The sequence below is a fragment of the Phocoena phocoena genome, chromosome 20 (genome assembly GCF_963924675.1).
Source record: "Phocoena phocoena chromosome 20, mPhoPho1.1, whole genome shotgun sequence".
NCBI classification, from domain to species: domain Eukaryota; kingdom Metazoa; phylum Chordata; class Mammalia; order Artiodactyla; family Phocoenidae; genus Phocoena; species Phocoena phocoena.
The window spans coordinates 41,053,998-41,069,899 of NC_089238.1; the positions used below are offsets into that span (position 1 = coordinate 41,053,998).

The following is a 15,902-nucleotide window of genomic DNA, read 5'->3' on the forward strand; positions in this document are numbered from 1 at the left end:
CTGTTCTTGCTTCAGGGAGCAGGTCTTCCTGGGTCTCTCTGTCCTGCCTCCTGAGACCCCAGGCAGGAGGTTCTTTAGGAAGCCACAGATTGCTGCTTTCAGTTTCAAAAAGCCCAGCTCCCCCCTGGTTTGTGGTGGTGGCCGCTGACAATGGCTCAGGGCGGGAGCCCATGTGGTAGACTGCTAAGGCTTCTCTGCACCCTGTCTGTGCTCCTGCATCCTCCTCGGCTCGCAGAGTGTAGACTTTTCTTTCTTCAGCTCACAAAGGGGCCCCTGAGGATTGAGCAGAGGAGCGTCAGGTTTTCTTCCAGGCCAGCTTCAGCCCTGGGATGTTCAGGGCAGATTCTCATTCAAAACTCAGTTTCTGAGGCTCCCTGCTTATGGCCATTTAGTGTGGAAGGAGGCTCCTGGCTGAGGAAGGCTCAGGCAGAATGACTCAGGTTCTAATCTGTGGCAGTGGGCAGTGGGGGGGGTGGGTGGGTGGGGGGGTCACTGCAGGAAGAGGCATTCGCTGCCTTAGGCAGTTAAACCATTGCCCTCTCTTCAGAATGGCTCAGCCAGAAAGATTCTGTGGAGTCCGCCTCCGGGCACCATGCTACAATCGACGGATTTTGGGTCTGGAGCAACCAAGATCTTTGTCTGACTCTTCCGGAGCGTGCTTTCTCTTGGGAGCACGTCTAGGGACTGGCTTCTCTGCTTCCACCTTTGCTGGCGAGGCCAAAGGAACATCCCCGTAGACCCGGTCGCCACCAACTAGGGAGTATGTCTCCCCGTGCCAGTGCAACTGCGTTTCTCCACACCCTCGGCAGAGGACATGGTAGTGACCAGGTGTAGGAGGAGAAATGGGAGCCACTGCTGCTGCAAAGAAAATCAGAACTGATCAGTCACTTCTGCTGTACACGGTCTTCTGGCTGAAGACCTTTAATCTACTTGACATCCAAAATACAGGCTTGGCCCATCACCTCTATGAGTCCCTAGAGAAGGGACACTGGCTGCAAAAGCAATTCCTAGAGCCTACAGCTGCAGCAGATGAGGACGTCTCTCCACCGTTTCCAGGGGAAACAGTAGAACCTGAAAGTAATTGCAATCATGATCCTCTCCATCTCTCCCTTCCACAACAGAGAAAACATTTCTTGCAGTCTGTCACTTCTGAGGCTTTAATGGAAATGTCTTTCAAGTTTTGGAAAAAAATAATCTAATATAAATTGCTTAAGAACCCCACCCACCTTGGCAACCCCTCTTGGGCCCCATTTATACTTCCTGTTTCAACCACACTGAACTCTAGCCCTCTGATACTTTTATGTAGATTAGTACAAGGCCAAATGCTGAGGCAGAGTGATCAGGACACTCAGAACCGGGTTCTGGGTACCAAGTCTAGGCTCACATCAACCCAGCCTCCTGGGACACCATCTCCTCGGCCCTCCAGTCTCATTAGTACTTCATCACCCCCCTTGGTTCTTCCGGTCTTCCCATCAATATGGCACCACCTTCTCCCCTAGTACTCAGCAGCTGAGTATGGGATGTGTCTGAGGGGACTGATATAGATGTCTACATGACAGCACAGAGGTGCCTGGGTTTGAAGGGGCGGTTCAAGAGTGGCCCTCTTCCTCAAACTGCTCCATTTACCATTTGCCAACAAAAATGCACTTGTCTTTTGCTAAGAGGCCAATCGGGAAAGGGTCTGAATGGAAGCATCCTGTAGCCCAAAGGGGAAGGCTACATTTATAAAGATCAGAACCGTCCTGCACACTTGTCCAGGGATGACCTTTCACTTGTCCTCAGCAGTGAGCACTGTGGGTCCCTGAAGGTGTCCCAGGTCACTGGTATTACTTACATCTGTGAAAGTGCTCAGGTGTATGTGGTGGGCAAGACCCACGGCAACATGTGCCAGCCAGGTGGGGTTGTGTGTACACCATATTGCTTGTAGAGATGCCCGGTCTGGGTGTACCTGCTGCACTGCCCACCCAGGGAACAGAGCACAGGTCAGAGTAAGTATAGACGATGCAGTCAGACATTCTCTCTCAGACAACCAAAGAGATTGGTATCTGGTGGAGAACTGGTAGGGAAGTTTCTCTGAGGGCAGCACTTTTGCATAGTTACCCTGCCATGGAAACTGTGAGAAGTTCTGTGAGGTCATCACTACCCAGTGAGGTCATAATAAGGAACCTGTGACTTGGGGGGCAGGCTTCAGGAGGAGGGGCAGTTTTGTGGAGGAGAACAGGGTAGAGGCAGAGGTACTCTGCCTGGCCTCTCACACCTGGGCCTCCCCACCCATGCCCTAGTCTAGTAGACACCCCATGTGGGGCGTGCCAGTGGGCTGGCACAGCCCCAGGATCCCCAGGAGGGCAAGAGAGACCCACATTCTGAGATTGGCTTGAGAGGCAAGATTAATGTAAGAGACAGCTAGGTTGTATGGCACTGACCCTAAGAGGCAGAGATTTGTGTGGCCTGGGGAATCAGGGAAGGCTCCTTGGCAGTGGGCCTGAAGGACAAGTGAGATTTGGACCCATGGGGAAGAGAGTGAAGACATCCCAGTTTGGAAGAATAAAAGCAAAGACACAGGGCTTCCCTGGTGGCGCAGTGGTTGAGAGTCCGCCTGCCGATGCGGGGGTCACGGGTTTGTGGCCCGGTCTGGCAAGATCCCACATGCCGTGGAGCAGCTGGGCCTGTGAGCCATGGCTGCTGAGCCTGCGCGTCCAGAGCCTGTGCTCCGCAATGGGAGAGGCGACCACAGTGAGAGGCCCGCGTACCGCAAAAAAAAAAAAAAGCAAAGACACACTCTTCTCGACCTTGTCCTGCCCCAAATATAAATTCATAGCACCCTCACATTTTTACAACTGAGGACTTAAAAAAACCAAGAGGTTAAGGGGCCTACCCAGTGTTACACAGGTAGTGGAGAGGTGTTCTGCTCAGTGGTTAGGTTCATGTCGGGGCTCCGGATTTACGGCTGATAGGAATGTGAGGACCAGCTCATGCCATTTCAAACATTTCCAAGTGATACTGAGAGAGATGTTAAAGGTGCAAAAGGAGGGTGCTGAATGACCTCACAAAGTGGGAATGATGGGCCCATTTTAACATGAAATTGAAAACAAATTCATGACAAAAGGACATAATAGAAAATGACAACATAATCATTACACTCCCCTCTCCCCTAGAAGTAAAAATCATTAGAATCCTTTCTCTCTCCACCATGAAAAGATGAGATAAAAGCTCAGCAGCAGCCCCCGTGAAAAACATGGTCAACAGTGTGAAGAGGTGTGACTAAGACGATTTGGTCCGACTCAGAGAAGGAAAGAGACAACTCTGCCCTTAGCCTGATCAGGCCCACAGGAAGGAACCACATTTGGGGCAGCCTTTGATAGTGTGGCAATGAGAGAGAACCTTCTTTAGGAGGGGACTCTCTGTTGCCGACCTTGAAAAAGCAAAGATGGGACATTCGTTTAATGGGGCTGTTGCAGAGGTGATGTGCCCAGGAGGTAGAGACTGCTTGGACTACCATTTTAGAGGTCGGGCCACCCTGGTGGAGAACCACAGCACCTTCTATTCCTAAACTGCTTGAATCAGCGGGTGCACGTTAGGACAGACGAAGTCAGGCCTCATTGGAGCCGACTGCCTTTGGGAGTGGTAGAATGTAAAATGTGAAGGGGAATGCTCTGGAGGAGCTTTGTCATGGCAGGTGGGCCAGCATGAGACCATTCAGATTCTCCAAGGCTCCAGAGATTACTTGGCTGGGAGCATCCCTCTGATGTGGTGGGGGGACTCCTATCTTAACAGGACCTGGCTGGGCATCTGGGGGAGGCAGAATAAATGGTTTATTAACTTACGAGAGAGAGAGAGACTCACCTGGGGGGTTCCACAAAAGCACTTAAAAAGACTTGTACCTAGATTCTTGAGCCAACCCTCAGAAAACTTACCTAGATCTGGAAGCTGCACTTTTAATAAGCTTCCTGGGCAGTCCCACCACAGTGGTCCATGGATAGAGTGACCAAATTATTGTGTATTCTCGGTTGCTCTTGGGAGTCAAAGTGGGCAATATTAAAAACTGCAGCAGGCATACATATAAACAGGGAATATTCAAGGCAAACAGAGGTGTATAGTTATTCTATGCATGAGTCAGATTTGATAAAAGCTAGCCTGGTGGTTAAAGAACACAACCCTTAGGACAGACCGACCAGATTCTGTCCTACTTACTTGTGTGATTTTGACCAAGTTCTTTTATCCTTCTGACTGTTTCTTCATATGGAAAATAGCTATGGCTGTACATTTAGCACAATATTCTCTTTTGGCAAAAGTTGCTCTGGGTCCATTTGTGTTCTCTGCAACTTAATCCTTTACAGTGCGCAAGCATTTTTAAGTTGTTTGGTGAAGTATTACATTTGATTTTTAACTGTTCATTACTTTGGGCAAAGCTTATGTAGTGCTGCAGAGACTAGAACCTATGCAGAGATAGTGAGAGGATGTTATAAGCTTATTCTGCCGGTTTGTAAAAAAGTTTAACCTTTTCTCCTCTTCCTCCGCCTGCCACCAAGAGATGAGAAAGAAGGCAGAGCCTGGAAATGCACACCAAGCAATACTTCTGTGTCAGTTTGCCTTTTATTCCTCTGCCAGTACTTCCCAGAGAGATTTCACCAAAAATGCCTAAGCTTGCCATGGCCATTGTTGTGAAGAAAGTTTCTCTATTGCTAGTCACATCCCCTTTTCCTTCTCCTGGGGGCTTAATGGATGTTTGGGGGCAGGAAATAAAATTTAAACTAAAACATCAATTGAAAGAGCCTTCGTCCTAAGTGTGGTAGTTTGGAGTGTGAATCTTCTCAGAGTCTAGTGAATTGTGCTCCAGTGGAAACTGTTATTAAGGGACACCCATAGAAACACTGCTTACTGTAAGAAATCATGACACAATACAGAGCCAAGATCGACTTTATTCTTCATGTGAAAGACTACAGAGAGCCATGCTTAGTAGTTCACCCTCCAGTGTTGGCCAGCAGCTTACCTTTTGAAGGCAGACAGCAGCCCGGGCCTTCAGAAGGTGACTAGGCAGCCCAGAGCACCCTACTGACAAGTGTGCTCAGCCATCCAGCACAGAGGGAAAGGTCCCTGTTATGGCATCATATATAAGCCTGCTGCAATAAGGTTTGCTGGTGCAAAGGCTGTCTCACTGAGGACCTAGTCCTGGAAGGCTTCTCCTCCGGCGAGCTGCCAGCTCAATCTTCTGAACCAGGCTCACGTCCCAGGGATGGGTCACAAAGCTGACAACAGTGCCTGGCACTTCGCTCCCCACCCGGCCCACCCTCCCTGCTCTGTGGATGTAGTCTTGCAGGGTGAGAGGGAAATCATAATTGATGACTAGCTCCACCTGGGTGCTGTCCAGGCCCCGAGAGGCGATGTCTGTGCAGAGAAGTATGTCTCGGGAGCCCTTCTGGAAGGACTGGAAGATGCCTGCTCTCATTGAGGCTGGCATCTGTCCCTGCAGTCTTAAGTGTTGGATTTTGTGGTCATCCAGAATATACCCCAGCCAGTTCACAGTGCTGGAGCAATTACAGAACACCAGAACACTTCCTGCGGGGCCAGTCCTATATGCTCTGTCACGCTGCTTGAGGATCGGCACCAACCCAGTCACCTTCTCTGTTCCCTTCAGTCTCATGAATGTCTGTCTGACATGAGGCATGATGCAGTGGAGCTTGTCACTGGTAACAGTGGTTAGAGAGTCTAAGCTGGCAACTTTACTCAGCAGCTGGCCTACACCTTCGGGAAATGTGGCCCCCACCAGCACTAACTGAGCTTTGGGATTGAAGGGGTCTTTTAAGTCAGCTGGGCCTTCTGCTATATGGCTCCCCTCCAAGATGTAATCCACCAGTTCCAGGAAGCTTTCATCCAACAGCGTGTCTGCCTCATCCAACACCAAGAAGGAGAGCTGCTCCAGGCTGATCAGTTGAGTTTTCAGGGCCTTCCACAGAGCCCCCGGAGTGGCCACTAGTATATCTGCTGGAGGATGTTTGGACAGTTGCAGCCTGATCCTTCTCATGCCATGGCCTCCCCCTAACTCCCGCACCTGGAGGCCCAAGGAGCTGCCCAAAGGCTGGGCCACGGCCCGCACCTGTTCTGCTAATTCTCGAGAAGGCACAAGAACCAGGCCTCGAGGCGCAGGGATACGACAAGGGTCCAGGCTTGGCTGGCCCAAGAGCCGTTGAAGGAGAGGTAGTAAGTATCCGAGAGTTTTGCCACTGCCGGTTTCTGCGGCGCAGAGGATGTGGCGACCGCGGAGGAGTGGGGGAATGGTACTCGACTGCACGGTTGTGGGCCGAACAACTTCGGGAGCAGCCTCTTGTAGTGCGCTCAGAACGCGGCGCTCCAGACCCAGATCGGTGAAGCTGCCCTTGGGCGAGAGGTTCCGCAGCGCTGGAGCCTCATGTTGCGCGCGCTCGATGGAGAAATGGTCCCCGTGGGCGCGCCGATTTTTCCAGCCGCGCGAAGCGAGTGGCGCGAGCTCCCAAGGGCCCAGCGTGAGGCGAGCCGGCTGGTTCAACTCCGGTCGCCGCGCTGAGATCAGCAGCGACCCAGGTCGCACCAGCACCGGCCGCGGGGGGCTTCGCTGCCCGCTCTGCCGCTCTTCCTGCCGCCGCTGTAGAGCCCGCGGAATGCGCACCACGGGCAGGGGCTCGTTGGGACCGCGGACCGTCAGGGTCCGGCGAGGCGCCAGAAGCAACCGAGCCACGAGCGACAATAGCCGCGTCCGCCGCGCTAGAGCCATATTCCCCTCCGTGCGGGAGAGGCGCACGACAGTGACGTCACGGGCGCGCCAAGGCCTCGCGGACGGTGGCTGGCGCGGCTCAGTAGGGCCCGTGGAATTGGCGAACTGTGTGGAAGGAGCGGGATCTGTAGAGCTCAGCAGCGGCGAGGTCTGTAGGTCCGAACAGGGGATGGTGACTCCAGGCCCCGGCCAACCTTGGGGAAGGGTGCGCGATGGAGGCAGGACCGGGGTCCGGCGATACGCGGCGGTGGGGCCCTGGCATTACGAACCAGGAGGGCGGAGGGCTTGTGGCGATACGATGTCCGATCCCTGCAACGCTCATTTGTCGCCCTCACAGCCCCTGCCATAGCTTGGACAGTTCGGGTCTCCCCCTGTAACTTTACAAGTATTTATTGAGAGTCTGAGTGAATGGTCAGGCCTGGGGGCCGAGACCAGGAGTCCGGAGTCGTAGATCCAGGCTCACCCTTCCCTTAGAGCTCCCCAGAGAGCTGAGGGCCCCGAGGGCAAGCTGATGGCCTTCAGCGTATCTTCTCTTCAGTCCAGAGAACTCATCGCTTGGTACTTTTCCCCTCTCTTTTCAGCTGAGGGTCATTTTCCCCTCCCTTGTCACCCTTTCCAGCTTCTCATCCTGAACCCACTGCTTTCTTGGCTAGTTCACCTCCACCGGCTTTCCAGTCAGATACCTCAGTTCCGTAAATAGCAGCGAGGAGGGTCCTGCTACAGATTTGTGGCTTGTCTCACAAAACCACGGTCAGGCAGAATATTTTACTTGAATTCAGTTGTTCAGGTTGCCCAAAAGCCTTACACTACTGGTACTTCTTGAACGGATCCCGAAAATGGGTGTCAGATCATTTCTGTAATTTCCAGTGCCTGGGGTAGGAGATAAGGTAAATGTGGATTAACCACCTGGGAAGTTCTTAACATCTGGATAAGGAGTTTTACTTTCATTAGATACCGTTACAGAGATAAATACTATTAAATTTCAAATAGCATTTTGATACACGATAGACTTTCTGGAGAGTTACCTGTTAAGCCAGCCGAGGAGAGAGTTTTGAGTACTCATGGGTGAACGGAGTCATTGGATAGAGCAGTGGCTCTTGCGTGAGGGTGATTTTGCCCTCCCCCTCCCCCCAGGCCATTTGACAATGGCTGGAGACATTTTTCTTTGTCACATCCGGGGGGTGGGGTGGGGTGCTGCAGGCCTCTAGTGGGTAGAGGCCAGGATGCTACTACATATCGTACAAGGCATAGGACAGCCCTCCCCACCACCCCAAAGAATTATCTGGCCCCAAATGTCAATAGTGTGCTATGGAGAAACCTTGGATAGAGGCTGAAGACTGAAGAGAGGCTGAGGTTGTCACATGTACTCTCACTTCAGGTGGTCAGTCACATTTAGCAGACTCTTGTGTGGCCCTGCCCCTTTCCCAGAATCTGTAGCAGGCACACTGATGCCGTGGTTGTCATGTCCTTGGGATGAGAAAACCTTGGGGGCTCCTGAAAGTTATAAACACAGGAAGGAGTGATTTAGGAGGGTGACGTGGGAGAAGAGAACTTTAGGAAGAACAAAATTGTCCTCATGTGTTTGGGAAATGTACCAGATGGAAAAGAGATGACGTGTGCCATGGGGTGTACCATTCCAGAAGGCAGACTGGGACTGATGCTTGACAGGGAGTCAGATTCTGAATTTGATATAGACTGCTGTAGCAACTAGAAATGCCTAGATCTATCTAGAGAGTGCTGGGTTTTCTGTCACTGCAAAGTTCATGTATAGGCTGATGACCACTGATTGGTGATATGATAGAGGGGAGTTGATATAAAGGATGCTCTAAGATATTGTGATTCTACACTACTTTTACGATTCTTTCCCAGAACTCGGAGCTCCTCATTCATTAGCTGAAGAGCTCCTTGGATGTCTGCTCTGACATGTTTCATCTGTTTACATGTGCCACTCATTTTTCAGGTACAAAACAAAGAATCGCTTTGCACAAAGCCAGAAGGGATACACTGAAAGAATTATCAGAAAAGAATAATACATAGGTATGTATTTGCATTGACTTTCTCCAAATATTTGAGACAGGGTAGCTGGTTAGTGGCTGCTTTCTCATGCTCGAGCCCTTACAATGTGATCACCTCAGAATGTCATAGGGATTGGAGCCTGTCTGAGCCTGTCTCTGCCCATGGCCCCTAGTTTCTTCTTGTCATTGCTTTAGTTACTGTGTAAGGCCCTTCTCTTTTCCTCCTGCTCACAGCAGACATTGAGTAACCTCTAGTTGTTACTGAGATGCATATTTCACAGTATAGGACTTTAGAAATGAGAAAGGTTTACTTATTGTGGAAACAAATGTAGGCTCCTGGCAGTGTTAGTGTCACTCGGTAATGTTTTTCCCAGGGCTGCCATGGTAACTGACGTTGCCTGCTTACTCCCTAAGGTTTGAGAAGAATTCTTCCTTGGATCTCAGGTGATAGTGGTACATTCCTTCATTCATTTATTCATTTAGTAAATATTTTCTGAGCACCATATATGTGCCAGGTACTTTTCATATGGACAGTGAACAAAACAGACAAAATTCCTGCCCTAGTGAACTGTATATTCTGATTTAATTGGCTTGGGGTGAGGCCTGGCCATTGGTAGTTTTTAAAATCTCTCCAGATGATTCTAATGTACAGCTAGGTTTGAGAATCACAGTTATAAATGAAGCACTTTGGGAATTGCAAAGGCATTGCAGAAATAAAAAGTGGCTATTGGTATTCCTTCACTATTCCTGCATTTTCCTGCCTGCATCAGGACTGTTGTACAAGTGCTGATCATTTTCTTTTCAGCCCTTTTCGCTGTTTGCCTGGACCCTTTATCCCTCTTTCTAACCTAACACCCTACCTCCTTCTTGTCTTTCAACCTCCAGTCCATCATCTGTTTGGGATTTATCCTAAACTTGGTGGGAAGGCATTGCAGGGTATAAACAGAGAAGTGGTGTTAGCAGAGATGCCTTTTTCAGACACCATACTGACTATTGTAAGAGAATGGATAGGAGGGGGCAGGAGTAGATTTGGGGAGACTCATTAGGAGACTGGCTTTGTGCACAGTGGTGGCCTTGCAGATGGAGTAAAGCAGGCAGGTTAGAGTCATATTTGGAAGGTTAGTGGTGGCTTGGAGGTGAATAGGAGATAGTGATGAATTGGATGTGGGGAATGTGGGTTAAGGATGTGTAATTGGGTAAATGGAGGTGCTACTTACTGAAATGGGAAAAATTTTCTCCCCACATATTGACCTGATAAACACCTTCTCACCCTTTAGACCTTGAATCAGAGATTCTTTCTTGTTTTCTTTTATTATATTTTATTTTATTTCATTTTTATTTGGGCTGTGACGCCAGCTTGCAGGATCTTAGTTCCCCAACCAGGGATTGAACCCAGGCCCCCTGAACTGGAGGCACAGGGTCCTAACCACTGGACCACCGGGGAATTCCCAGCAGAGATTTTTTCTTTCTTTTCTTTCTTTTTTTAATATAAGTTTTAATTAATTGATTAATTAATTAATTTTTGGTTGCGTTGAGTCTTCGTTGCCGCGTGTGGGCTTTCTGTAGTTGCGGCAAGCAGGGGCTACTCTTCGTTGCGGTGCACGGGCTTCTCACTGCAGTGGCTTCTCTTGTTGCGGAGCACGGGCTCTATGCGTGCAGGCTTCAGTAGTTGTGGCGCGTGGGCTCAGTAGTGGTGGCTCGCGGGCTTAGTTGCTCTGCGGCATGTGGGATCTTCCCAGACCAGGGAGCAAACCCGTTTCTCCTGCATTGGCAGGCGGATTGTTTGTTTTTTTAAAACATCTTTATTGGAGTATAATTGCTTTACAATGGTGTGTTAGTTTCTGCTGTATAACAAAGTGAATCAGCTATATGCATGCGTATATCCCCATATCCCCTCCCTCTTGCGTCTCCCTCCCACCCTCCTGATCCTACCCCTCTAGGTGGTCACAAGGCACTGAGCTGATCTCCCTGTGCTATGCAGCTGCTTCCCACTTGCTAGCTATTTTACATTTGGTAGTATATATATGTCAATGCTACTCTCTTACTTCGTCCCAGCTTACCCTTCCCCCTTCCCGTGTCCTCAAGTCCATTCTCTGTGTCTGCGTCTTTATTCCTGTCCTGCCCCTAGGTTCATTAGAACCTTTTTTTTTTTTTAGATTCCATATATATGTGTTAGCATATGGTATTTGTTTTTCTCTTTCTGACTTACTTCCCTCTGTATGACAGGCTCTAGGTCTATCCACCTCGCTACAAATAACTCAGTTTCGTTTCTTTTTATGGCTGAGTAATATTCCATTGTATATATGTGCCACATCTTCTTTATCCATTCGTCTGTCGATAGACACTTAGGTCGCTTCCATGTCCTGGCTATTGTAAATAGTGCTGGCAGGCAGGTTCTGAACCACTGTGCCACCAGGGAAGTCCCCAGAGATTATTTCTTAAGGGAGGCCCTCCTCAACCCCCATGAGTCTCTTTCCTGCTGACATAGACTCCCACAGCCTTGTGTAACTGCTCCTTCATAGCACCATACACAGTTTTAATTTCACACATATTTGTAAGTTCCCTTTCTATAACATATTTGTAAGTATCCCTTTCATCATTTTATCTCTAGTGCCTACCAGTGCTTGACATATCTTAGGGGCTCAGTAAGTGTCTGTTGAATAAATAATTGGAGACAGAGGACAAGGCTTAGGAGGGAAGATCAAGGCTTTGTTTTCTACATGTTGAGTAGAAGATGCCCTTAAGACATCCCAGTGGGGATGTGTTTTGAGCAGTTGGTGTGAGGTTGGGATGCCTTTGGAGATGATCATGGCCACTATTTTAAACCATGGGAGTGAATAAATTTGTGAGGGAGGATGTGTGAAATTAGAAGGGAAGAGGGCCCACGACTAAGGAGCAACCTCAACCTGTGAGGGGAGGAGGTGAAACCAGCAAAAGAGACTGAAAAGCGGGGGTAGAGAGATAAACTGGGAGAGTGTGTGGTCGACGAACCCAGGGAGGAGAGAGATCAAGGAAGAGGGGAGGCTCAACCATGCCATGTGCTGCTAGCAAAACAAGATTGAGGACAGGTCAGTGTCTCGTAGATTGAGCAACTTCGAGGTAATTGGTGACTTTAATCAGAGCAGTTTTGGGAGAGTGGCAGAGGGGGAGGCCAGGCCGGAGTAGGCTGAGGAGTAAAAAGTTAGTTAGCAAGCTTTGTGGTTTTTAGAGGGGACCATGTTTGCTTAGAATAAATAAATTAACAGTTATCTCTGGGACATGGGATTTTGATTTTCTTCGATTTACTCCTGTTGCTCTACCTTTAAAATATTTTTAGAATGTGACCACTTCGCACCACCTCCCCTGCTATCTCTCTGTCCTGAGCCACCATCATCTCTGACATCGGTGAGTGAAGAGCCTTCTAACTGATCTGCCTGTGTCTACCGTGGCCCCCACAGTCTGTTTTTCATACAGCAGTCACCGTGACAATGGGGAATGTGATCAGTCATGCCACTCCTCTCCTTAAAACCCTTCACTGGCTCCTATCGTGAAGAGCTAACAAAGCCCGCAGAGCGTCCTACAAGGCCATTCGGGGTCTGACCACTGTGTCCTATCTGCTTACTGCTCTCCATCCATTGTGTATCTGACTTCCATTACTCTCTTCTCCTTTCTGTGCTGCAACCACAGTGGCCTCCTTCCTGTTCTTCTAACACACCAGACAAGCTCCTGCCCCAGGGTCTTTGCACTGGCCCTTTCTTCTCCTGTGCACTCTTCCACTAGATACCAACTTGGCTAACTCAAATCTCTGCTCAGATGTCATCTTCTCATTGAAGCTTATCTGGGCTTCTCTATTTAAAATTTTAACCTTTGGGGATGAGGTGGGGGGGAAATGGGTGAAGGTGGTCAGAGGATACAAACTTCCAGTTACAAGACAAATACATTCTGGGATGTAATGTACAGCATGGCAACTATGGTTAACAATACTGTATTGTTTCTTTTTAAATTTTATTTATTTATTTATTTGTTTATTTTTGGCTGTGTTGGGTCTTCGTTGCTGCACGTGGGCTTTCTCTAGTTGCGGTGAGCGGGGGCTCCTCTTCGTGGCGGTGCACAGGCTTCTCATTGTGGTGGCTTCTCTTGTTGCAGAGCACCAGCTCTAGGTGTGCAGGTTTCAGTAGTTGCGGCACGTATGCTCAGTAGTTGTGGCTCGCGGGCTCTAGAGCGCAGGCTCAGTAGTTGTGGCGCACGGGCTTAGTTGCTCCGCGGCATGTGGGATCTTCCCAGACTAGGGATCGAACCCGTGTTCCCTGCACTGGCAGGCAGATTCTTAACCACTGTGCCACCGCGGAAGTCCCAGTAATACTGTATTGTATCCTGAAAGTTGCAAAGAGAGTAGATCTTAAAGGTTCTCATGATGAGAAAAAAATTATGTGAGGTGATAGGTATTGTCTAAACTTATTGTGGTAATCATTTGGTGATATATACATATGTGAAATCTTTATGTTTTACAGCTTAAACTAATACAATATCATATGTTAATTTTATCTCAATGAAACTGGAAAAAAATTTTAACCCATCTGCAATTTTCAATCTCCTTTCTCCCTGCTTTTTTTTACTCTATAGCACTATCAATTTTCCATCATACTATGTAATTTATTTATTATGCTTATTGTTTTTGCCTTTTTCCCCACTGGAATGAAAGCTCTAGCAGAGTAGGAATCTTTGTCTGTTTTCTTCTCTAATGTATCCCCAAAGACTAGGACAGTGACTGGTACAGAGTAGACACTTAATAAATATTTGTTGGATGCATAAATGAGCATGCATTATTTTTATGATACAAGAAAAGGAAAACCAAATATTATGTGTTGGAAAGAAGAAGGAAAGCCTTCTCTGGATAACAGAAGAGATTTTCTCCATTTGAATTTCTGACTCTCTTTCTTCAGGAATGATTGTGAACAGCCTCTCTCTGTGCTACCACAACAAACTCATCTTAGCCCCTATGGTTCGGGTAGGGACTCTCCCAATGCGGCTGCTGGCCCTGGACTATGGAGCGGACATTGTGTACTGTGAGGTAAGGGGCTCCTGATCTTCCCAGAGAGCTCTTCCACAGGTGCAGCCTCCCCATCTGTGGGTGGGAGCGGTCAGGAGTCAGAGGAGGCAGAATGGGCTCCCCCTTCACAGGTGCTCACTGAAGGCAGCAGAACACAAACACGCAGGAGTCCTGTGAGCCCTGCTGAGGACCAGGAGCCTGGGCAGCACGGAGGCATTGTGGGACACCTGGCCCAGGTGGCTAGTTGAGCATCGTGTCAGGTCACTGCTGTGGCCCCCATAGGAGTTAATACACATTCAGTACATGAATGAGTGCTCAAGATCAGGAAGAGGAGGAAAAGGACCAGATTCAGGCCAGGGAAGCTGGATGGGGTTGCTTTTGGGAACCATAGGATTTTCTGGTGGCAGTAGGTAGTGGACCAGCTACTGGCCGGCTGCTGTGGAGAATATTAAGACTTGAGACCCAGGTTTAGAAAGCATCTTCTAGGAAAACTAGAGTGACAGGAGTAGCTGATATTGGGTAGGGACTGGGAGCAGTGGTTCTCAGTTGGGCATGCATCAGAATTATCTGGGCAACTTCGCCCGCAATCCCCAATCCTGATATGTCCCTCTAGTTGGTGTGAGAGGTTAGAGAAACTACCCCAGTGCTTCTGATATTTCCATCTTTAAGAGCCACCGGTGGTGGGGTGAGGACTGTGGCTATAAAAGGGAAACACAGGGAATCCTTGTGGTGGTAGAACTATTCTGTGTCAACATCCTGGTTGCGATATTGTACTACGTTTTTGCAAGATGTTACCATGAGGAGAAATTGGGCAATGGGGACATAGAATCTCACATTCTTACAATTGCATGTGAACCTCCAATTATCTCAAAATAAAAAGTTTAATTGGAAAGAAAGCCACTGGCGTAGGGTCTTCCCTGGTAGTCCAGTGGTTAAGACTGCGCTCCCAATGCAGGGGGCCCGGGTTCGATCCCTGGTCGGTGAACTAGATCCCACATGCATGCCGCAACTAAGAGTTCACATGCTGAACTAAGAAGCCTGCATGCCACAACTAAGAGCCCGCATGCCACAACTAAACATACCGCATGCTGCAACTAAACACACCGAAACGAAGATCCCGCATGCCGCAAATGAGACCTGGTGCAGCCAAAATAAATAAATAAATGTTAAAGAAAAAAAAGTTTAATTGGAAAGAAAGACACTGGTGTAAGGACTTCCCTGGTGGTCCAGTGGGTAAGACTCCGCACTCCCAATGCAGGGGGCCTGGGTTTGATCCCTGGTCAGGGAACTAGATCCCGCAGGCATGCCACAACTAAGAGTCTGCATGCTGCAACTAAGAAGCCCGCATGCTGCAACGAAGATCCTGTGTGCCGCAGCTAAGACCCAGTGCAGCCAAAATAAATAAATAAAATAATAAATAAATAAATTTTAAAAAAGAAAATTACCTGATTAGGGCACAGCTGTGGCACATAGATGTGAACACTTGAGGGGTTAATGGATTGGGGAGTAAGCAGCAAAATGAGGAAGTAGAAATAAGGCTGCTGACTACCCCCCAGAAATTCAAGAGGTGAAGGGAGGAAGTGTATAGCTGGAGGTGAAGGAAGATGGGTGAATGGAGTTGTTTGTTGGTAACTTGCTTGTTTGTAGCGTAGGAAGAAGGGCTTAACAATGAGGGGAGGCCTGAAGATTTGGGGCATTAGGGGGATTTGTAGGGCCAGGTCTTGGAGGGGACAGGATTCTTGACGAGGTGATAGGACCTGCCTTCCACTGAGATAGGGCAAGGAGGAGAGGGCGAAGATGATGAAAAGGAGGGAAACTGAGGGGTTTTGCCTGAGAGACTTGTTTTACAAGATGTAGGAAGTCAGTCTTCTATTGGAAATGAGGGTGGCAAGTGTGGACTAGGGACCTGAGGAAAGGAAGTGAAGGTGTTTTGGTCCTATTCCCATGGGGAATGGGCACTGGGAGATGTGCCTGGCAGGCAGGTGTGCACAGTGATACTGGTTTGCAGCTTTATAGGAAGGAGAGCTTGAGAAGCCTGGCAGGGGGATGCCCATGGCAGGGATTGGCATGCCAGTATCTACAGCAGGGCAGGGGCAGAGGCATCTAGGGT

General features: G+C 48.9%; 3 protein-coding genes across 4 annotated transcripts in view; 1 reads left to right on the forward strand and 2 right to left on the reverse strand.

The window, feature by feature from the left end:
• Nucleotides 1-595: 595 nt before the first annotated feature.
• DPEP2NB (DPEP2 neighbor) lies at nt 596-2,015 on the reverse strand. The gene is made up of 2 exons (XM_065898708.1): nt 1,949-2,015; nt 596-858 (listed from the first exon to the last, which is right to left on the reverse strand). The coding sequence occupies exons 1-2, from the start codon at nt 2,013-2,015 to the stop codon at nt 596-598; spliced, it is 330 nt and encodes a 109-aa protein (XP_065754780.1).
• A 2,882-nt stretch (nt 2,016-4,897) lies between these two features.
• Nucleotides 4,898-6,768, reverse strand: DDX28 (DEAD-box helicase 28). The gene has a single exon (XM_065899333.1). It carries the CDS (start codon nt 6,746-6,748, stop codon nt 5,153-5,155), a length of 1,596 nt encoding a protein of 531 aa, XP_065755405.1. The 5' UTR covers nt 6,749-6,768; the 3' UTR covers nt 4,898-5,152.
• Nucleotides 6,769-6,850: 82 nt separating this feature from the next.
• Nucleotides 6,851-15,902, forward strand: part of DUS2 (dihydrouridine synthase 2) — a 41,214-nt gene continuing 32,162 nt past the window's right edge. The window contains exons 1-3 of one of the 2 annotated variants that reach the window (XM_065898992.1): nt 6,851-6,896; nt 8,709-8,785; nt 13,686-13,813. In XM_065898992.1, coding sequence (XP_065755064.1) covers nt 13,688-13,813 — 126 coding nt within the window. In that variant the 5' untranslated portion in view covers nt 6,851-6,896; nt 8,709-8,785; nt 13,686-13,687. Of the gene's footprint in view, nt 6,897-8,708; nt 8,786-13,685; nt 13,814-15,902 lie in introns of those variants that run through there. The other variant, XM_065898993.1, reaches the window with a different exon arrangement.

What these genes read in the sequence shown, in the direction of transcription:
- DPEP2NB (XM_065898708.1), bottom strand. Translation starts at nt 2,015, where the DNA reads ATGTCTGACTGCATCGTCTATACTTACTCTGACCTGTGCTCTGTTCCC. An exon ending in CTGGGTGGGCAGTGCAGCAG is followed by an intron (nt 859 to 1,948) that starts GTACACCCAGAC and finishes TTTTCTTTGCAG; the next exon opens with CAGCAGTGGCTCCCATTTCT.
- DDX28 (XM_065899333.1), bottom strand. Translation starts at nt 6,748, where the DNA reads ATGGCTCTAGCGCGGCGGACGCGGCTATTGTCGCTCGTGGCTCGGTTG.